This window comes from Fukomys damarensis, unplaced genomic scaffold (genome assembly GCF_012274545.1).
Source record: "Fukomys damarensis isolate Sample0158 unplaced genomic scaffold, DMR_v1.0_HiC HiC_scaffold_36, whole genome shotgun sequence".
NCBI lineage: Eukaryota > Metazoa > Chordata > Mammalia > Rodentia > Bathyergidae > Fukomys > Fukomys damarensis.
The window spans coordinates 39,629,274-39,651,220 of record NW_022900948.1 but is presented as its reverse complement, the minus strand read 5'-3'; the positions used below and the strand labels follow the sequence as shown (position 1 = coordinate 39,651,220).

Genomic DNA, 21,947 nt, shown 5'->3' with positions numbered 1-21,947 from the left:
AGTCAGCACCGCGGGTGCCCGCTGCGTGCCCGGCCCTGCTCGGGGCAGCGGGGGTGATGGGATATGGGAACCAGGCAGGCACCGCGCGCGAGCCGGTGCCAAGAGCAATCCAGGGGGCAAGCTCGCCTATGCCCAGAGCCTCCCCTCCTGGTAAAGAAGAGCCAGGCCAGATTTTCACAGTAAGGGGGTTGAAGCCAGGCAGCTGAAGCTGACTCTCTCCTACTCCCGGACCCCAGCCCTTCCATCTCTGCCTAGGAGGAGATGGATGATCAGGGTTCAGATCCTAGTTCAGCCAGCTGTGTAACTTCACGCAGGCCTTGCCCCTAACCTCTTTATCTGGAAAGGGGGATTAATACTTTGTAACACACTCAAGTTTGGAGAATTAAATGAAACTTTCTGAGGATTAGAAGTGATCAATACAAAAATCTTTAAATGTGCTTAGCACAGGGTCTATCACACAAGAACTTGTCACTGTAGATATGAATTGTGTGTTTTACAGACAGATACATCTTCACTTGGCCTTATGTCTCCACAGAGTGCCTGCCCACCCTTCCTTCTTGGGCTTGTCCCAGTGTTCTCTCCCTGGGGCCCATTTTCCCTATTTATCCAAAGCAGAGGCTAAGGTGAAATACCCTTAAGGTTCTGGTGAGATCTCACCGAGTGGATTCTCTCAGAAGCTCTCTCTGGACTATCAGAGGGCAAATCTTTCCATCAACATCAAAGCGTGAGAAAATAGCTATGGTAGTCTTGGTATCAGGCCTCAGGAGTCAGGACCCAGCCAGGAAAGTCCCTTGCTTTATGAGCTACAGCAAATATCGCAGCCTCAGTTTCCCCATCTGTAAAGTGAGGATAACAAAGCCTACCATCTATATTTCCATGAGAAGCCAAGGAAATCACAAAAATGAGAGTTGGATCTTGTTGCACATTTATTCAATGTCAGGAAAGGATTTTGAGAGGGTTTTTTGGTTTGTTTTCTGTTTTTCCTGTAATTCAACTACTGTCAATGTACAGCTGGGGAAAAGGAGGCAGAGAAATGTCAAACAACTCACCCAAGGTCACACAGCTGGGAAGCTGTGCTGGGAAATAATCCTGGGGTCTGGCCCAAAGCCCTCAGCTTCACCGCCTCCCTAGAACCTGTTTGAAGGAGCAGCAATAGAGCATAGTCAGGCCTCAGCAAACAGTAGCCATTCTTACACTTCTATTAATATTGTGTTGATATCATCGTGATCTTAATTACTCATCAATCCCTTCTCAGAGCAGGGCAAGCTGAAGCGCTTTGGGCCTGGGTGGGCGCCAGCTAAGCACTGGCACCAGGAGCCCTGAATTCAAGCTTCGCTTCCTCGTCCCACCCAGCAAGAGTCAGCACATGGGCTGGTGCGGGCAGGTGGGTTCAGTGCTGAGTGAGCATGGGTGTCACGTGCCCCTCTCTGCCCGGTTTGCACTGGACACCCCCTCTGCTCCCGGAGCAGGGCAGGGCTGGGGACAGACACTGGGCCTTTTATGTCCTGCTCCCAACACAGCCCGGCCCAGAAACCTTTCCCCACCCCCGCCCCAGGCTGGGCAAAGGGTGCCCAGGGCCCTCCTGGGAGAGGAAAGAATTCAGACTGGATCCGGGAGCCTGGCCAGTACCCTGGCTCCACACTTTCTGGCCAAGTGTCCATGGGCTGGTCTCTCCTAGATTTAGGGCTTATTTTTTTGATTCTCCAGTGAAGCACAGTGTTAGCCCCGGCATGAGCAAGGTTTAAGGAAGGGAGAGGAAGGAGAATATGGTCCTGAGAGGGCTGAAGCCAGGGACAGGACAGGGGCTCAGCCACTGCTGTGTTGGGTGAAAAGGGGGTTGGGGTCTCTACTTCCTCTCTGGGTAAGGCCAGATCACACCTCAGGCTCAACACACCCACTTCAACCTGACACCACTGTGTGACGCCTCCCGTGTGAGCACACAGACTTCACACACACCATGAACACAGGCACACGTGACACCTGCCCTGACCATTATGCACACACATGGATGCTGGATCACAGACACTCCCAGCCACAGACACACTGGCAACACACCCGTGAACACACACATCTCAGCAAATACAGACCTAAATCCCCACGCAAACACCCCAACGTGACCACAATCAGAGGAGCCACACCCCCACCCTGCCACCCATCATACCCCAGGATCTACCCCTGGTAAGGCCTCCTGAGATAGAGTGAGCCCCTTGGGGCCAGGGTTAAGCGCCTGACTTGCTGCTCTTTGTTCCTCCCATTCCTGGGGAGCCCCTCGAGCATGAGCCCAGTACCTCCATCCAGAGGCCGCAGGAAATGCGCCTTAAGGAAACTGCACTGGGCGACCTGCTGGCTGCCAGTCCCCATCCCAGCCGCTTCTGCCCATCACAGCCGCTCCATTGGCACACGCGAGGCACTCAAACCCATTCCTAGTTTTGCTGAGGAAAGCGTCCACGGCCCGGTCTCTCTGAGGTCTTTCCAGAAATTTCATCTCAGACCTGGGGCCGGGCAAGAGGCACCCGGGGTAATGCCGCGGTGCACCGCCAGGGGGCGCCCTCCGCCCGGCCTGCGGGGGCTCGGCGCGCGTCCCAGCGTCCCTCTCTGGTGCCAGCGGTGCCCGGGCGGCTCCCTGGGGAGCTTGCCTAGGTCCCGCTACGGGCGCCCCCGCAGGATGTCTCTTCTCCTCACCCCTCCGGATCCGACCTCGGCGGCTCCGGCTTCCGTCCCTCCCCAGTCCCCAGGGCCCTGCCTCCTCCTCCAGCTCCAGGCCCCAAAGCCCACCCCCACCCCGGCCTGTGGTTGGAGAAGCGCCCTGGCCATCCCAGAGTGGGGCTCCCTCCTTGCCTCTTTCCGGGGAGCAGAGTCTGATGAAGGCGCCCGGCAGCCGCTCCCAGAAGCAGAGCCTTCTTGTGTGCTTGGGACTCGATGAAACCCTGCGGTTGCAGGGCTGCAGTCGAGGTGAGGAAACATGAAGGAGGTGTCATGACTCCGATTTTATACATTACAAATACCAGAGGCTCAGAAAGGTTAAGTCACTTGCCCAAGATCCGACTTGACGGCAGCAAGCACTGAAGCCCCGAGGACTAGACTCTAAACCAGTCAATGCCCAGGCTAACATTTATTCTATCCAGGACTCAGGAAGTGTTTAAGAACCTGCGTGTGACAGGCACTGTGCTTAAAAACTACAGCAGCAGGAAAGAGAGAGAGAGAGAGAGAGAGAGTAAAACATTCCCCCAATGTGCTCCTACGGATTCACCCTTCTCAGCTCGCTTACCAGCCACGCCACTAGAAACTCCGTGCCCAGCACTGAGCTGGCCATGCAGGAGGCCACGTGCCAGTCCATGTTGCCCTACTGGAGTGGGTGGCTTGGGGACACCTCGTGTGGGGACAGTCAAGAGGGGGAAGGAAGAAGGGCAGGACCCCCAGGCAGAGCCCACCCAGCCGCAGAGCCTTGCTGAGTTGAGTGCACCTGGCTGGCATTAGGCCTAGAGATGGGCGGCTCCCGAGTCCTGCACCAGAGGGGTGGGCAGGGACCAGCTTGTGACTGAGTTGCAATGACAGCTTAAGGACCAGCTTGCTCAGGAAGGCTGGGAAGCCGTAAGAGAAGCAGTGGGGAGGTGTCCCAGGTCTTCTCCTCGACTCTCCTGTCTGCCGGGAGCCCCTTGAGGGGAAGGACAGGTCCACACTTTCAAGTCCTAGAGTGCAGCGGCACACACCTGTAACCGGGCAGGGTTTCCTCCGTTGTGCTGTCGTGGCTGCCTTGATGCCTTGAGTTGATTCAAAATGTTTACTTTCACCGTCATTTTGACCTCGGGGAAGAGCCAAAAGATTCACAGATCTGGTGAATCAGGTGGATGTGGCGAAACCAGGATATTTTTACGAACCTGCTTTTCCTTTGGATGGCACTAAGCAGCAAGATACAATAAATTTTTAACAAAGTTTACAAAGACTCACAAGAAAAAGGACTTCCAGGACGGCCTCAGAAAGTGCAGGATGATGAGATGAGTGTGTTTGAAGTGAGAGGGAGTATTCTGAGGGAGATTCATGGCAGTGTGTCTTTTACTGTAAATGTTTAAAAGTGTAAATATTCACTGTGAATATTTTGATTACACTATTTATAGGCCCTCATGTTGCTGCAAGACCTTGTCGCAGACATCGTTGAGTGGTTACTTCTGAGGCTGCTTGACATTTGTCCCCCCGATAGATTCTGAGCTCCATGCAGGTAAGGACATCATACTCCATGGTACTCGCCCCCCAGTACCCACCACAGGACCTGGAACTCGAGGGTCCTTCCGCCCCCGCCCGGTGAGCCTAGCTCTGCTGCTTCTGGGTGGGGTGTTTAAATGCACTGCTCACCCTCTCCGGGAGTCAGCAGCAGGGTGCGGGTGGAGGAACCAATGTTACGAGCTGTGTGTGCTGTGCTGACAACTGTGCGAGCCGAACAGTGAGAAGAAACTGGGCGTTCATTGTACTCACAGTTTTACTTTGTGTATGCTTAAAATTTCCCCTAATAAAGTTGTTTTATAGGATGCACCAGGATGGGCTCCTCCCTGGTAGGTGGTGGAGAGCCAGGAGTGCTTTGGGAGAAGCCGGCTGAGGTGGCTTTTACCAGCGGCCCTGGTGGAAGGGTCCCCAGGCCACTCCCTGCAGCAGAGTCGATTCTCTGTTATCCCTATGGGTGTTGCTCGCTGGTGGAAAATGTCACACCCTGAGCTTGTGCCGCCATCCTCTCCCTCAGTCTCCCTGCTGCCCCAGCACCTCCTAGCCTGATCTTCCAAGGTGAAAAACCGCTGAACATCAGCCCCTTCTGAACAGCAACCCTCACTTCTCAAACACCCAACCCTGTAGCACTCTCACCCCTCTGCTTCCGTGGGACCCTGGGATGGGTCTGAACTTCGAGGCGCCCCCTGCACACAGTGCCTGGAACATTGCAGGCATCAATCCATGCGCACAGCCATGCAAAGATCTTGGTGGCCTGCAAACTGTGTGATGCCAGGCTTCTCCTTGGCTTCTCTGACAAAGAACACTGATCCCTGCCTGCCTTGGACCTTGGGAAGGAGTCAAGGAGACAATGAATATTAAAAGGCACAGTAAAGTAGGGACTTTTGCCCCATGCAGAGCCAGACCCTTAGTCCTTAGGGTTCCAATAAATCCTAACTCCTCTCACGCTGGACAGTGACTGGCTTTTACTGCATCTGCCACCTGAGTACCCAAGAACTGGAGGGAGATGCTATTGGCCACATCATCTCCGTGTCCCCAGTTCCCCTGCTCTGGGCCAAGGACAGACAGAGGAAGGCAGATGGCAGAGATGGAAAGGAGTAAAGAGCCTACTGGAAATCCTAGAGTTCCCAGGGGCCACATAGCCCAGGGAGTCCTTCCGAGGCCCTCAGGTGACAGATGGAGACAAGAGGTATGGTCTTTTCCACACAGCAGGATGGGGCTGTCCTCAGGCAGCTTAGCAAGTCCCTCAGGGGCCTGCTTGGTTTGTACCCAGGAAGGAGCCAGGTGGGGCGGTGTCATGCTGGACCACCTGTGCCGCTGGCCTCATAACTGCTCTGGGTGGCTTCTGAAGCCTCCACGAGGTCTCCCTGACTCCTCTCCCAGCCCAGCTTGTGAGAGGGGGCTCCCCAAGGCCCTCCAGGTGTGGCCTGAACTGCCACCCCTCCATGGCATCCCCACCCATCCACCCAACCTCTACGCTTCCTCTTGCCCATGCCCGGCCCCTAAACTCTGCCAGGAAGGCTGCCCAGCTACCCCTTCTCCACTCACTCCCAAGCACAAAACAAAGAACATCTCTGCCTTTGAGTCTCCCCCAAATCTGCAGACAGCCTTCTCACCTTTACTGTGGCTCCCCCAGGATTTAATCAAACCATGAAGAAAGCAGGAATATCCCGTCTCACAGAACCCTAATGATACCCCACCCCTTGACCCATTTTACAGATTAAGAGACGAGGTTCAGAGTGGCGAAACAGCTTGCCCAAACCCTTCTGGGCGGGGAGGACTGTAGAAGGTCTCTTCATCTGTCTCCAAACCTAACACACAGGGGAACGAGACCCTGGACAGAACGGGGCCATGGTTGAGCCCCCAGCCCTGGCAGATTGCCTAATGCCAGGCCAGGTGGTGGCCCGAGGACAAGGAGGAGTCCACAGTCACCAAGCATGTCCTCACCACATGGGGAGGGTCAGCGAGGTCCCCAGAGCCACAGGGGGCAGTGGTGACGGTAACACCCCCGCCCCCCGGCAAGGTGGACAGCTTGGTGCCACCTGACTTTCTTGTCTCCTTCCACAGTCTGCGTCACTGTGGACAGCAGTGCCCCTGGTCTGGGCTCCACCTTCCCCTCTCTCTGTGTCTGTCTTCACCAGCGTGGGGGAGCTGTGCGGCTCCTGCTGTGTTCCTTGTCGTGGTCTCTCTTGGCCCCAAGCTTGTCCCAAGCTTTCCCTCTAGCTGAGTCTTCCCTCCTAGGTTACAGTCTTTCTGTGTCTGTCCCTGCCCTGTGTCCCCATCCATCTCTGTCTCTCTCACTGTCACTTTGTCCCTCTGCCTCTTCACTGTCACTGCTGTTTATTCTTTGCGCTTCTCTCTCTCTCTCTCTCTCTCTCTCCTCCTGCATCTCTGTCACTGTCTCTGTCAGGCTCTGTCTGTCCCTGTCTCCTCCCCTCTCTCCCTGTCTCTGTCAACATCTCTCCGAGTCTCTCTCTATGTGTCTCTCCTCCCCGTGTCCCCACCTCTGGCCCAGGAGCCGGCCTGCCTTCTCAGCACGGAGCGGGCAAGGGACCCCCGGGCATCATTCCGGGCCCTCTCTGTCTGGGTGGCGGTGCTGACAGACGAGATAGCGATCAGCCTCGGCTCTGTCTGGGCCTGAGCAACGGGCACAGCCGGGCTACGCGGGGGCGTCTGGTGCAGCAGCGAGCGTTTGCGAGCGTGCCCATCTGGGTTGGAGCGCAGGTCTCCCCGCGTGGGGTGGTCTGGCTGTTTGTCTGGGTGTATTTGTGAGCGTCTGGGCCTGTTTACGTCTGTCGGCATCCGGTGTGCGTGTCTTTGTGTGGTGCTCTTATGAGCACCCCCACCTGTGGGTCTGTCCTTCCACGGATGACTGGGTAACACGCATGTGTCTGTAGCCACCGGCACCTCCCTGGGGGTAACTGGAATCGCTGTGCATCTGTACGGCCATCCTGGGCCAGGGCCTCTGCTCGCGTCATCATGTAGTCGTGAGAAGAGATCTCACGGCTCCACAGTACAGGCAGAAAAGTTGAGGCTCTTGACCCCTTTACTAGAAAGTGTGGCCAAAGATCTCTGTGTCTGCTGTCCAGCGGCAGGACCCTAGGCCAGTTGGCAAATCTGGCCAAATCTCCTGAATTCATTCAGCAAACCTGTACTGATTTAAAGAACACTTCGAAAAGCTATCTGTCCAGGACTTAAGCACTCGGTGTGCACCCATTCCTACCCCTCTGCCTCCCTCTACTGTCCCAAGCTGATGGCAAAGGGCGGAGGGAGAGAGGCCCCAGAATACCCCCGTCGTGGGCTGATCTGTCCCCATCCCAGGCTTGCCTGGCTGTTTCTTCGTAAGGAGGTCATGATTCTCCCTCTGGATTTTCACATCAGTGGTGCGCTGAGGGCACAGTGGGGCGGGGGTACTGTCGGCATCCAGCCAGGGCCCAGAGAGAGAGGAGGGGCGGAACTTGTCCAGAGCCCCACGACAGGCGAGGCCTGGAGGCACCCCATCCTACTGTCCACCGCAAAGTCCTCAAGCCCTGTCACCTGTCATTCTGAGCTCCAACAGATGCCCTCTACTCAAAGCTTTCCCACACTTTACCTGGCCCACGCTGTCCTGTGAGGGTCACTACCTTCACCTTACGGCTGGGGAAGCCCCAAACAGGTAAAGTAACTTGCCTCAGCTTTTGTCACGGGAATTCCAGCCTCACTAAACCTGCACTCCCTCCATTCTCTCCGGGACAGTGTTTTCCCTGGGTTTCTGAGGTTCCCTTGAGGAGTTAGTAAAAGGAGCCAAACGCATTTGCTTTTGCTGTTTTGGGAAATTTTAAATTTTGGGGTCACTAGTTAAACCAGGGCCTAAGCTACCCTTGGGTGGCAGAGTTCATGCCTCATAGGCAAAAGTGGCACTTTTTTCAGGAGGTCTCTGTCAGACCTCAGACGCCTTCTGCTGACACCCTCCCAGCGCAGCCAGGAGCAGCAAGACAGGTGCGGGGCCTTTGACCTGGGTCAGGGAGGCGTCCACAGGGCATGCTCTGCAAGCATCCCAATGAATAGCGGTTCGTTTACACAGCCTGCGCTTGAGCATGCATCACACCTGTTAAGATTCTCTCCTCTGTCTGTGTCCATTTTTAATTCCTCAAGGGCAGCGACTGAACATCTGGATCACAACAACCAGTCCAAAGCCTGGCACAGAAAGGGACCCTGGGGACATAAGATAAATAAGCGAAGACCCCAGAGTTTATCTCTGGGCTTCAAACTCTCCGGTCCTGTGAATGTCACAGCCAGCGACAAGCAGCACCAAGTAGTCTCGATAAGTGGTTTTATTACTGGTTAGATTTTACAAATTCTGATATTTGAACAGACTTCCACCTTAAAATTCTAAAACAACAAAGCGACTGTTGGAAGGGGTTTGATTTTTTTTTCCTTTTTTTTTTTTCTTTTCTTTTTAGGACTATTCAAAGTAACAAACTTTTTTTTTTTGCCTTTTGTTTTTTACATTTTTGCTCTGGTCATAAATATACAGAGAAAAAGAGGGAGAGAAAAATGAACAAGTCATCCCAAGTATGGATAAAACAGTATTCCTAAGGCACGTGGCAGTCTTTGAAAATACAGAAGCTCTAGCCAACTTAAATTATTTGTTGTTTTTCCTCGCTCAGTCCACAAAACTGTACAGAGACACAAATGTTGTGTTGCGTATAGATCTTCCAAGTAATTCCTCAGTGCACACCGCTGCATTAGCTGGACGCGCAATTAGTATTTTTTTTCCTCTGATTCCAGGCGAGATCCTAAATGTGGTTAGTTAGTTGCTCAAAGCCTCTATTTTAAAATACACTTGGAATTCAACTAGAGATAATTTCTTTTTTAAAGAAATCATGGGGCTAGGGGGCCGCGAGTCATTAGAAAAGGTTGGTAAGAGTCGTTTGTGAGGGACTGTGGGGCTCGTGGCCCTCCAGGTTGCCAGGCACAGAAGTTAAGACGGACGTCACAGTCGGCAGGGTGGGGCTCGTCAAGTCTGTGAGGGTGGTGGGCGTGCTGGAGGGGCTGAGCGAGGCGTTGGAGAGCTCGGAGGCCGGCCCCGAGGGCGTCCCCGTCTGCAGCGCTGCATCTGTGGTCTTGTCCACACCCGTGTTTTCCTGCCGTAAGAGGTTGCGCCTGAACTTGGCCCGGGCGTTCTGAAACCAGACCTGTGTGGGACGACAGGGAAGGGCTGGTTAGGGGAGGGCAGGCAGGAGTCATTCCCAGTCCCCTCCCAGGGCTGCTGAGCCGGGATCTCCTGTTTCTGGGAGATGCTAATCCTCCTTTTGCTGAGGGGCTCCACAAAGTCAGGCACGGCAGGCAGTATTTTGGCCTGGCAAATAAAAATCTCGTTTTTTATTTAAAAATAAAATGGTGTAGTTTCACAGAAGAGTACTTGCCTAGCATGCACAAGGCCCTGGGTTCAATGCCTAGCACTGTTTAAAAAAAAAAAAAAAATCCCTCTCACGGACAGCGCTTGGTTTCTATCTTTGTTAGGAGGCTCCAGAACTGAGTCACTGGCCACAATACCGAGAGGGGGACCTTGAAAGGTCACTAGCTAGATGTGGCCAGTCTATAGTTGAGAGCTCACACCCTTAGCAAGGAAAAAAAGAAGGTAGACTATCTTAGGAATACATTTTTATTGATTTCATATCAAAGTGATATTTTGGACACATAGGACTAATAAAAATGTATTATTAGAATTGCTCGGGCTTCTTTTTCCTTCTTCACGGTAGAAGTATCAGAAAATGTAGACACGCTGCATTTCTATTGGATGCACCAAACACACATACACCCTCACAACAAATCTTGATCATTTTCCATTACAGTTGCTTGAGAGATTTTTGTCTTTGTTTTTGGTTTTTTGGCAGCCTCCTTTGAACAGACAATAGATCCTACAAATTCTTTGTGGGTACAGTTTATATATATATATATATGTCAGTCAGCCTGGGAAATACTAAGATGATATAAAAAACATGCAGGAGACGAGAGTGCAGCTGGGTGGTAGTCTGCCTAGCATGTGCAAGACCCTGGGTTTGATCAGCAGCACTGCAAAAAGAAGAAAAGAAAAACCAAAAAGGCATGACTCTCACTCCCCACCCTCAGTTGGAGAAGCCACCGAGTACCTTAGACCACTGCAACTCACAAATCAGGGGGAGGTGGGCAGAGCAGGACTGCTGCCAGGTAAAATAAGGCCCAGGAGGCTGTAAGATGCGTCCCCCTCCCAACCTGCCACACCCCAGAGCTGCTTATGAGGGAGGCTGGGCAGGACACAGCGCTAGAACTGAGCATCTAAACACCAAAGAGACAGGACAGGGTTTCTGTCATTCTCCCTCGGGTACCTCTGTACAGGTACCTTCACAGCGCCTGTGCACCTTCATGAAGATGTGCACAGAGGTCACGTCACCTCCACAGTCCTCCCAGCCATGTGACAGCACAAACACAGACTCCACTGTACCCAGAGGGCCATGCAGTGCTCTGGAAGAGGCCCAGGAAATCCAAGCTGCCGGGGGTTATCCTTCCCCAAAAGCCTGAAAGGCAGGGCCCCTTCACTTCCTTCTACATGAAGGAAACACCCACCAGAAGCCTCCCCATAAAAGAGGGCCTTGGGGGATTTACAGACTCTGGAGTGTCCAGTTGCTTATTTCCAGATGTGCCTGCATCTGCCTGTCTTCCCAGTGTCTCGGGCAGGGGTGGGGTGGGCCAACTCCAGCTTCCACCCTCGCCTTGGGACCACCCAGCCGCAGGCACCCCTGTCTCAAGTCCCCCACTCTGGTGACCTGTCACAATTTGGGTTCAATCAGAATTAGGGGCATGCATCCTGGATCGAGGAAGGAGATGCCAGATATTGTGAAGGGGGGAAATCAAGCTCTCGCTCCAACACGCTACACCGGGTCTTCCCAGGGAGAACGCACCTTTCCCCTGGCTCTCTGCCCAAAGGAAGCCCAGCACCCCTTCAGGGGGCTTGCAAACAAGCAGTGCTACCAAGACCACCCTCAGCACGCTCTTCTCAGGTTGGGTAGGGAAGTCCTTCCCCACTGGCTGTCACTGCCTCAGTCACCTGCAGGAGGTCAATGAGAAAGGCCAGAACCCTGGTGCCCACCCTGGCCACTGCCTTGGCCTGTGTGCAAGTGACCCATGAGTGGTAGCTGGAACAGGAAGCCCTGTGGGCAGCATGCTGCTCATCCTTCAGCTGGACCAAGACCTTGGGAAGGGCTGGAACCACTTAACTGCCAGCTGTTGGCTATTTCTCAGGCATCACCCCTCATGGTGCCTCTGTAAACAATGCCACCAGCTTCTATGACTGCTTTCCCTGCTCTTTGGGGTCTGAGGGGTTGGGAAGCTGGGAGATGCAAGTACAACAGCTAAAAGCGAGGCTGCCGGGGGTTGGGCTTGCCCCCGCCCCTAAACAGAGCTTCACCACAATTCTTTCCCAGGTACTTCAAAAAGTCCCATTCCAAAAGTTGTCGGGCTAAAAACCCAGGCTGTCATCTTCATGATCCCAGGGACACAGCAGAGGCACAAAGATGAAGAATGGTAACGTGCACTGAGCTGGTGGCAATGCTAACATGTGCCTTCTACTGTGTGTCACGCACCAGGCCACCCGGTAACACACACCACCACAGGTTACCCCTGTGACAAGCTGAGTAGGCGGCTTCCATTACTGGCCCCATTTCATAGACTTAAAACCCAGAGAGGCTGAAAGAGGTAAACTCACTTGCCCAAGGTCACACAGAGGCCTAGCTGCGATTGGAATCCAGGGTTGTTCACCATAAAAAGTCCATGCCGTCCCTACCACATGATCCTAAGTAAGTCAGTGAGTGAATGAACAATTGAAGGAATATATGGAAAAAGCAACTGAGAGACAGAGGAAATAACACTGGATGTATAATTCCAGCACTCAGGAGGCTGAGGCAGGAGGATTGCCGTGAGTGAATTCAAGGCCACCTGGGCCACATAGTAGGCTCAAGACCAGCTTGAACTGCATAGTGAGACTCAGCTGCAAAAATTAAATATAAAAAGTTTAAAAAGAACACTGGATGTACTGTCTAGTCTTGGTTTTTCCGAATGACTAGCCAAATAAGCTTGGGCTAGTCACTCTCCTCAGAGCCTGCCTCAGTTTCCCCACTTATACAGAGAGAAGGTTGGATCACCAATGCCACATGATCGATGGGCCTTTGGGGTTAGGATGGGACTCCAGGGCAGCTGTGAGCAACACTGAGATGATCCGCTCTCCCCGCCCATCTTCTTAAACTGAAGCAGCTGTGCATTTAGGACAAGGCCATTCAGGCACAGAATCATGAGACACAGCAGCAGCCGGGCCAGTGCAGAGCGCATCCCCAGGAAGTCCTGAGTGGTGAAGAAGACCACCGTGCCTTGCCCCTCCTCAGGTGCCAACTGGCCTGCAAGCTGTGTTTCGCTCCAGAACCTCTTTCCCCAGAATCCTCATCAGGACCAGCGCAGCCCCTAGGCCTGGCAAATCCCCTGGTGGGACACTGAGGAAATCAGACAAAAGACAAAAGCCTCTCACCCAAAGCTGTCCTTCATCACAGCAAACTAAAGGCTGCAGCCCAGGTGTCCAGTGAGATGGGGCAAGGGGAAGCAATGTCATAGCCTCTCCCCAAAGCCACAGGGGAAACAAGTGTCCTGTGATGGTGGTTACCATGTGAGGAGAAAAGGATAAAGAATTATATCCTGGGTCTTGCAACTTATACAGAAAGTGATGATGGTGAGTACTCTTCCCTTACTGCGTGCCAGGCATAGTCTAGCCAGTGGTGGCAAACCCATGGCATGTGCGCCACAGTCGGCTGTCTGTTATCATGGAAAGCTCTAAAAGGTTCGCCATCATTGGTGGGCAAAGCTCTGAGCATTTTACCAGATTAACCCACACAGCCCGATAACAACCCTCTGTGTTAGGCCCTGGTTTGTAGGTTGTGGACTTGAGGTTCAGCCAGTGACTAGAGCCTCTGAGACAGGGACCCGGCAGCCTGGGGTGGGGTCCTGGCCTTGGCTACCGCATGACCTCTAAACTGCACAGTCACATGACTGGGCCCCTGTGCTCTTACCTGGGCTGTCCTGGTTTTTTTCTAATCAGTTTGTAGGATGGTTCTATTATTTTGTAAAAAAAATTTTAAAGTTTAAAGAACAAGAAGTCTCCTAAAAAGTTTAAAAGAACCAAAAATAATGAGCACTGGCCTAGGAATCAGGAAGCCTTAGTTCCTGCCTCAGGACTACGACTTTGTGGCACCTCAGGGGAGTCACTCCACCTCTCTGAGCCTCTGTTTACTTGCTCTTAAAATGAGAGATTTGGTGAAATCACCAGTTGAACTTCTTCTCTCCACAACCACAGCAGCCCTCGTGGCAGTACTATGTAAACAGCAGGTGGACAATGACCATTTTCCGGGTGGAAAACTGAGGCTCCTAGAGATGGAGTCCCTAGCCCTCGTCAAAACCTCACCTCTTCATCATAGAAGACTTCCTGCCTCCTTCACCTGCGCAGGTCCTTGTCTTACATGCTCTCATTGTGTGCCTCCCTTTGGGAGGCTGAGGCAGGAGGTTTGCAAGTCCAAAGCCAGCCTAGGTAATTTAGCAAGACTCTGGCTCTAAATAAAAATAAATAGAAGAGCACTATGTAGCTCCGTGCAAAGGCTCTGAGTTTAACCCCCAGTACCACCACAAGACAGAGAGGAAAGGAGGAGAGTGGAGTAAGAGGGGAGAGATTTCCGCAGCCAAATAAAATTTAGGAAATATCAGAACACTAAATTGAGTCTCAAGATTTCTGGATCCCTATATCAATGCTAACATCCTCCAAAAGAAAGACCCAATCAATCTTTAGCACTTCTCAAACTTATTTCACCCAGAATTATTATTATTATTCTTTTGGATTTTTTTTTTGAGACAGGGTCTTGCTACATAGTTTAGGTTGGCCTTGAACTTGCAGCAATCCTCTTGCCTCAGCCTCCCAAGTGCGAAGATGAAAGGTATGCACCATCACACCTGAAATTAAAGATTTTTTTTTTAATTTTATTGAGTTTATTGGTACATTTTAGGGATACAGTACAGTTACATTCATTGTCGGGATCATGTACCTCTACATGGCAAGTCTTGATTCTCATTTTTTCCCCTTACCTCTACTAAAGATTTTTTTTTTTTAAGCACAGAAAAAGAGATGAGTCTGATCACCAACACTGTGCCACATGTTTTCTCTAGACTGTGTTCCAAGGGCCTTGTTCACCAACAAATTCTTGGTGCCTCAGGCCCCACCTGGCCATGAAGAAGGGGAAAGCTGGCGGGGTGGTCTGAGCTCCTGAGTTATCTCACAGATTAGCGACAATCAATTGTCATCTGAAGAACTACTTTTGTTTGTTTGTTTTTGGTGCTGGGACTAGAACCCAGGACCTCACTTGTGTTTTTCTGTTTGTTTGTTTGTTTTTGGTACCAGGGATCAAACTCAGGCCCTTGCGCTTGTGAAGCAGGCACTGGAACCACTGAGCTAAATCTCCAGCCCTCACTTGTGTTAACTATGCACCAAGTTAAACCCCTAGCCCCTGAAGAATGTTTTCTAAACTCTTGGTGAGGTGTGTGTGTGTGTGTGTGTGTGAGACAGAAATTAACTCAAAGCCTTTGCACTGAGCTATATCTTTTTTTTTTTTTTTTTTTTTTTTTTTTTTTTTTTTTGAGATGGGAGTCTGCTAAGTTGTTAAATTGCCCAGGTTGGGCTCAAATTTGTGATCCTCCTGTCTCAGCCCCTCAGAGAGCTGGGATTACAAATGTATGCCACCAGCCTCAGCTAAAATATATTTTCTTTCAAAGTCAGCCCAGAAATCCCTAAAAAGACTTTAACCCATCCTAGTCAATTATTTCCCCACGCCCTCCCTGAGTCCAGGGCATCTCAATATTATGCCTTCCTGGTCCTCCCCAGGAAGGAGAGGCAGCTATGTGCTAGGAAACCACCTCCAGTCCCCAGTCCCCTCGCCCAGTGCTGGAAAGGGTTGTCACCGCCATGCTGCTGTTGCTGACAAGCTTGTGCATTTTTTTATGTGATGACTTTCACTTCCTGTTTCTGCTTTCCTGCCCAGGCACAGTATCCTGTACCTGCTCCTGCTCCTGCTCCTTTCCACTTTTTCCACCTATACTGGGGCATTCTGCAGCTAAATACAAGGGGGAAACACAGTCCCCACACTGCACAACCCTGGAAAGAGCACTGGCATCAGACCACTCTGGGCTCTGTCACTCTCAGATTCAGGGGAAGGGTCAGAGCTTCTCTGAATCTGTTTCCTCATCTGCAAAATGCACAATTCTTTTACATGCGCTGCCACTGTAGTCCTCACTAGAAAGGAGGCTGAGGCAGGAGAATAGAAAGTTTGAGGCCAACCTGGGCAACTCAACAAGACCTGTCTAAAAAGAAAATTTTTAAAAAGGCTGGGGAAGGATCTCAGAGGTAGAGCACTTGCCTAGCATTCACAAGATCCTGGGTTTAATCCCCAATACTACACAAAAGAAGAAAATAAAAATAAAATCTTTGAAAATTAAAAAATTTAGAGGTATTCAAAAGATGTTGGTAGACAGACAGACCCTGCTGTGTAAATGCATATGTGAGAGTTCTTAATACACACTTTACAGGAAGTAGGATATTGTTACCTAACATACTCCTTGCAACCACCCAGTAAGGTAAGTACTGTTCTCATCCCCATTTTACAGCTGAGGGTGCCGAGGCTCAGATAGGTGAAGTCGCTTACTCAGGATCATTCAATGAGTACGTAGGGTAACTAAGTTGGACCTCACTTCAGCCAATTCCAAATTCCAACAGCGATGCCCTCTCCCAGGCCTACCATGTTGGTGGTGCTCACATTTGGCAATAGCCTAGAACCGCCTCCCTGGCCCTGTATGCATGCATGCGCATGTGCACGTGCACACACCTGCACGCGCACACACCTGCACGCACACACACCTGCACAAGCATTCTACATTATCCACTTCTGGGAACACAGCTCAACCTCAACCCTGCCCTGCAAACCCTCTCTGGAGGATTGAGGTGGGCCCTGAGTTTGGGGGGAGAACCTGCAGGGGGCACCCGAGGCCCAGTGCCATTCAGCTGGCGCGGACCAGTGACAGGAGCTGTTTACTGGACATCTAATGTGTATCAACAGGTACCATGCTGGAATCTTCCCATTGGGTCAGACTCCTACAGGTAGAAACTAATTATTTTCACTTCGCAGATAAGGAATCTGGGTAGAGAGGAAGAATTCAAGCACCTACATCACACTGCCGGTAACTCAAGGAGGATTCACCCTGATCTTTCAAAGCTACACCACAAGTCCCCCCAGACTGCTCCCATCCTAGGTCCCCTAGATGCCACATCAGCAGTCAGGGCAACTGAGAGCAAGTGCACCCTGCTGATGCCTGGCTCCTATAACACGCAAGGAATTGCTTCATCTTACTAGGTCTTAGGTTTTCTCATCCATAAAATAGGCAGGAAAATATTAAGGTGAGATTGAAAGAAGCTTTGTAAACTGCTGCACAGCAATGAGTAATGCGCTGCTGGGGAAACTAAAGATCGGTGCAGGACATCTGGAGAACTGGGAAAAGGGAGACTGCTCAAGGTTACAGATTTGCCCCTCCTGCAGACAACAGGCCCTAAAGGGTTCTTGTACTCAGACACATTGGGGCTGGGCGGCTTGGAGGAGAAAGAACCACGTTCATCCATCAGAGGAACCTGGATCCAGCTGTGCTATTACTAGCCAAGTGTGACGTTAGGTGACTAGAAATCATCCAGGCCTCAGTGCTGTCACCTGTGCAATGGAAGAGGGAATAATAGTTTGACACACAGGATGGTTTGACTCTCCTCTGGTGGAAACCCCCAACAAGTCACACACTATAGGGAAACTGACTGTATGTGGGTCATTCTATATTAAATAGGTGTTTTGTTTGTTTGTTTGTTTGTTTTTTAGTTCATTCATCTCCGTGTCCCAGAGCCTGGTGCCAATATGTAGTGACATGCAAGACTGAGATAACAATGGTAGAAACCTGATTTGCTCCTAAGCCAGGAAACCAGGCTTCCTGCCTCCCTGCTTTCAGCCTCAACTATGGGTACTGACTCTACTTTGTTTAATCTGGACAGCAGGGAGAGGTACCCTAGAGGTGCCCTTTTACAGATGAGAAAGCTATTGCTCAGAGAGGGTAATCAATTGTCCAAGACACACAGCCACTGCCCTGAGCTCAGATCTTCCAGAACGGAGCTCTGCTTGACTCCAAGCCCTTGATGATTACTCACTGAAGCAGAGGCAACACCCCTGCCACCACTATACAGCAATGGGTGTCTGGGAGAGGGAGGGACGAAACATCCTACTAAGCAGAGAAAATGCAACAACCCCGAGTTTTCAGTCCAAATTCGTCCAGATCTGAAGGGCAGGGACATCAAGAAGGGTCCTCGATCTAACTTGGAGAAGGTAAAGTTCGAAAGAAACTCAAGAGGGAGACTAGAGGCCTGGGGTAGGCGGCCCTCGAGGGGCGGACCCAGGAGAGGTGCACCGGCATCCCATTGGCTGGAACTCGCTAAGTCACTGCATCCCAGTTACCCTAGCCCCAGGTACCCTTTGGTGCTGCCAGCTTGCAGGGGATCTGTGGTCCACCAGTGTCACAGTCCCAACCAGCACAGCCATCACCCCACAAAAGCTGTTTTGTTTTCTGACAAGACTCTCAGGAGTACTGAAATAGCTGTACAGCCCTCCCGACTTGTCACCTATACCATTACTCCCTTAATGTCACCTCCCAAGCCTCAATCCCAAACACCTAGGCCAAAGGGTGGGTGAAATTGGCCTGGGCTGCTTCTTTTGTGAGACCATAATCAGGTCTCAGTATCTGGGGTTTCTTATGTAAAATCATGCATGGCTATCACCATAACCACATGTGCTGGAGAATAAACTAGCTAAACTTGCTACGGAGGGAAACATGTTCTCCTTGTACAACGGAGAAACTGAGGCCTAGCAACCACAGAATGGGTCTCATGATTTAACTGATAACTTAATACACACCGAGTGGAAGTGTCCGGCATCCATCAAGGCAGACACCTACATCATAATAACGGTTCCTCCTGGAACCCTTTGGCATAGGTAACTTCCAGTATCCATTTTACATAAGAGGCAGCAGGCTCAGAGGAGTTAAGTAACTTGCCCAAGATCATGAAATCAGTAAGAGGAGGAGCAGAAGATTTGAAAATTATTGGCCCAAGACCGTGCCATAAGTTTGGGTCACGCAGGAGCCTGAGACAGGACCACTCCTAGACTAGTGTTCTACACATCTTTGGGGTCATGGAGTTCTGATGAAGGTTCTGGACCCACACATAAAGGGCAACTGCTCTCAGTCTCACAGCACCCAGCGGACTGGACTGGATCGCCCCAATCCCCTAAGGGCAGACCCCACCAGGAAAGCCCATCTCCCTCAGAAGATCTGCATGCCTGGCACACCACCACCAAATCTTGCTTCCTGGAAAGTCTGGGAGACAGCAAGTAGGGGCAGAAGAAGCATTTAGGGAAACTTGGGGTAAGGGTACAAGAAGCAAAACCTAACAACAGTCAGGATGGGGGCAGAGGCATAGAGCTCTGGCTTTACCATAAAGGCTTGAACCTTTTATAATGCAAACATATCTGAGTGCCACTTGAATAACAAATATTAAGAAGTGTTTACAAGAAAAGAGAAGAGACCGGGATTGGAGACTGAGAGGACAGAGGGCCATACACAAAAATACTGAGAGGCAAAATTGAAAGAAGTTAGGAAAAAAAAAGAATAAAATAGAAACGCAGAGACAGACCAAAGAACGGGAGAAAGAGAAGGCAGACATAAACGGAAGGTTCTTCCAAGCCCCACAGCCAGTGTGAGGATCTACTCCGGCCCTGTGGGCTGCAGATGCCCCCACATGAGCCCCGGCTAACCTGGAGGACCCGCTTGGTGAGGCCGGTCTTTTGCGCGAGCTGTTTCAAGTCCTTGGCGTCAGGATTGTGGTTAATGGCAAAGTAAGACTTCATGGTCCGAAGCTGGTGGTGCTTGAAGGAGGTGCGCATGCGCTTCGTCTTCTGGCTGCTGGGGTAGGGCTGGTCGCGGTCCAGGTGCTCTGCGTCGTTCTCATTGCAGCTTAGCGCTGGGGAAGGGACAGAGGCGGCAGGTGAATTTCCTAACCCTACCCTCATGCCAAAGCCAAGTCCACAGCCGCCCCAACTGCCGCCAAACTTTTCCGTGCTCTGCGCCACCAGGCCAATACAGGGATGCTATGTTCTTACAGAAGTACAAAGAGAAGCCCCAAGAGGGGAGCGTGGCCTGCCTGAGACCACTGAGCTAGGAAGTTCAGGATTCGATCCCAGCTCTGGGAGAATCCAAAAACCACTCTGGTCCATCATGTTACAACAGTAACAGCAGCAGCAGCAGCAGCAGCCATAGCTGCTACAACTTGTTGACGGCTGAGCTACAGATGCTGCGATAGCTTTACAGGCACATTTCCACTGGATCCTTAACAACCCTTCGAGCCAAGTGGTGTTTCTCCTTTTTACAGATGTTGAAACTGAGATTCAGAAGGGGAAGTTACTTGACTGTGCACCCCGCACGCAGAGACTCTGGGCCACATTCTTCCAGTTTCCGGGCACTCTCCAAAGAAAACCTGGCCATTCCGTACCCCACCCCCTCTCCAGAGTCCTGCAGAAGCTGCTGAATGACAGACTCATTTTCATCTTGCTTTCACCAGTTCCACACCCCAAAGTAATGTGAGACTCTGGGCCTAGGGTTAGAGAATGCATTTTGTAGTTTAATCCTCACCACTGTCCCATGAAGTGGTTGTTTCCTAGTTTTACAAACAGAGCGAATGAGGCTCAGGGAAGTTAAGCGATCCGTGGCGAGCTCACAGGGCAAGTGGAAGAGCTCTTACTGGAAAGGGAAAGAAGTAGGAGGAAGAGATTAACACGTATTAGGCACCTACCTTTTGCCTTGGCTTTACATATGTCACAGTCCCATCACTGCCATTTCCATATGAGACAGGAAGAAACTAATGCTAAGGGAAACACAGCCACTTGCCATGGCCTTGCCACTGGGACTGGCTGAGCCTCGGTTCAACACTTGAGTCCTCCCTGTTTCCTTCCACTATACACAAAGGGAGGCCTGATGAAGTGTGACTCTGTATGACTCTGCAGGGAGCCTGTCCCTATTCTGGGGTTTGGCTGTGGTGGAAGGTCCAGGTAAAAACCTTGAGCCTCCAAAAGTTGCTCTGTAAACTGGCAGCTGATGCAAGGGTCATGCAGCGTCCCTCTCAAGATTCCCTCATCACACCCAGAGCCATCCCTTTCCATCTTGCCTTGGGCAGAGCCTCATAGTAAGTTCAAACTCTGTCCCGTTAAAGTAATGAACTGGGAAGATATCTTGTGTCCCATCACATGCTCATAACAGAAGCGCCAGGTTTAGCAAATAAAAAAGAACGAGTCGCCTAATTAAATCTGAATTTCAGGTAATTTTTTTTACTGGTAAATATATGTCCTCAATATTGCACAGGGGATAGCTGTACTAAAATTTTTCGTTGTTTATCTAAAGTTCAAATACTGCACAGGACCAATCTGTCCTAAAAACATAGTTGTTGTTTATCTAATATTCAAATATTAACTGGGATAGAGTTACATACTAAAAAGTATTCATTATCTAAAATTCAGAGTTTGTATACAATAGACATATCAATAACTTACTCATCGTTTACCCAAAATTCACATTCAACTGGGCAGCCAGCAGTGTATCTGGCAACACTACCAGGAAAACGGTCTTTCTATCCAGCCATCGCCTCCCTTGCTCCTCCACACCCCTGCAGACAGAATTTGCAGGATACAGGTCCCGCCCTAACCCTGGAGATACCGGTTAGGTGCTACTCCATTTCTGGGTCCCTTTCCACATAGACCCAGGCATCCAGGTCCCCCAGAGTCCACCCGGCCAACCTGTGCTCCCAGCAGGAGCACCCAGAGTGAAGAATTCAAAGGAGATCAGAACACAATGTGCAACTCAATTTCGAATTCAAATTTTGGGAGCTATACTAAACCAGCTGAGGGACGCACCCTCCTCCTTCCTCCAGCCCCCAGCTCCTGGGGAATGGGGCAGGCCTCCCCATGGGGACTCTCTGCCCCCCTGCCCAGCCCCCATCTGGGCCTCTCCACTGTTAATGAGCTCCGTGGGGACCCTGGCGCCCCGTGGGCCCAAGGGATGTGCCCTGAGTGAGGCCTAGGTGGGGGGAGGTGGTGCAGGGGAAGGAGAGAGCAGAGAAAAGAAAGTAAGAGGTAGAAACAGAATGGAGACAAGGAAAGAGCAGGATGGGAGAGAAGATGGACAGAGCTTGGGAAAAAGAGAGGAGAAACGGGAAAGCAACAGAGATGGGAGAACCAGAGAGACAGCTACAAAGACAGAAAGAAATGAGGAGAGACACAGCGAGAGCCAGAGGGGAAAGCGAGTCCCACAAAAAGCGGGTGGAGGAGTTTGGTGTCAGACCCGAATCCTGAGGCTTTAAGAGACCGGTCCCTGCAGGGAGGAATTTTCTGAAGCAAAGAGGGAAGGGGAGAAAAGGGAAGGGAAGGAGCCCAAGGCTAGAGGCTGAGGCTAGCCCAGCAGAGGGGTAGGGGCTTTGGAGGAGGAGGAGGGCCAGCTGGGAAGACAGCCTCACAGCCCAGACCCCTGTACACCTGCCCTAGATTCGAGACCCCAAGATT

The 21,947-nt window shown here is 51.3% G+C and overlaps 1 protein-coding gene across 2 annotated transcripts in view; it reads right to left on the bottom strand.

The window, feature by feature from the left end:
- Positions 1-8,694: 8,694 nt before the first annotated feature.
- The window catches only part of Lhx2 (LIM homeobox 2), an 18,174-nt gene continuing 4,921 nt past the window's right edge, over positions 8,695-21,947 (bottom strand). For both annotated transcript variants that reach the window (XM_010613506.2, XM_010613507.2), the window contains exons 3-4: positions 19,155-19,360; positions 8,695-9,392 (exon numbers count right to left, since the gene is read on the bottom strand). In XM_010613506.2, coding sequence (XP_010611808.1) covers positions 9,105-9,392; positions 19,155-19,360 — 494 coding nt within the window. In that variant the 3' untranslated portion in view covers positions 8,695-9,104. The remainder of the gene's footprint in view (positions 9,393-19,154; positions 19,361-21,947) is intronic.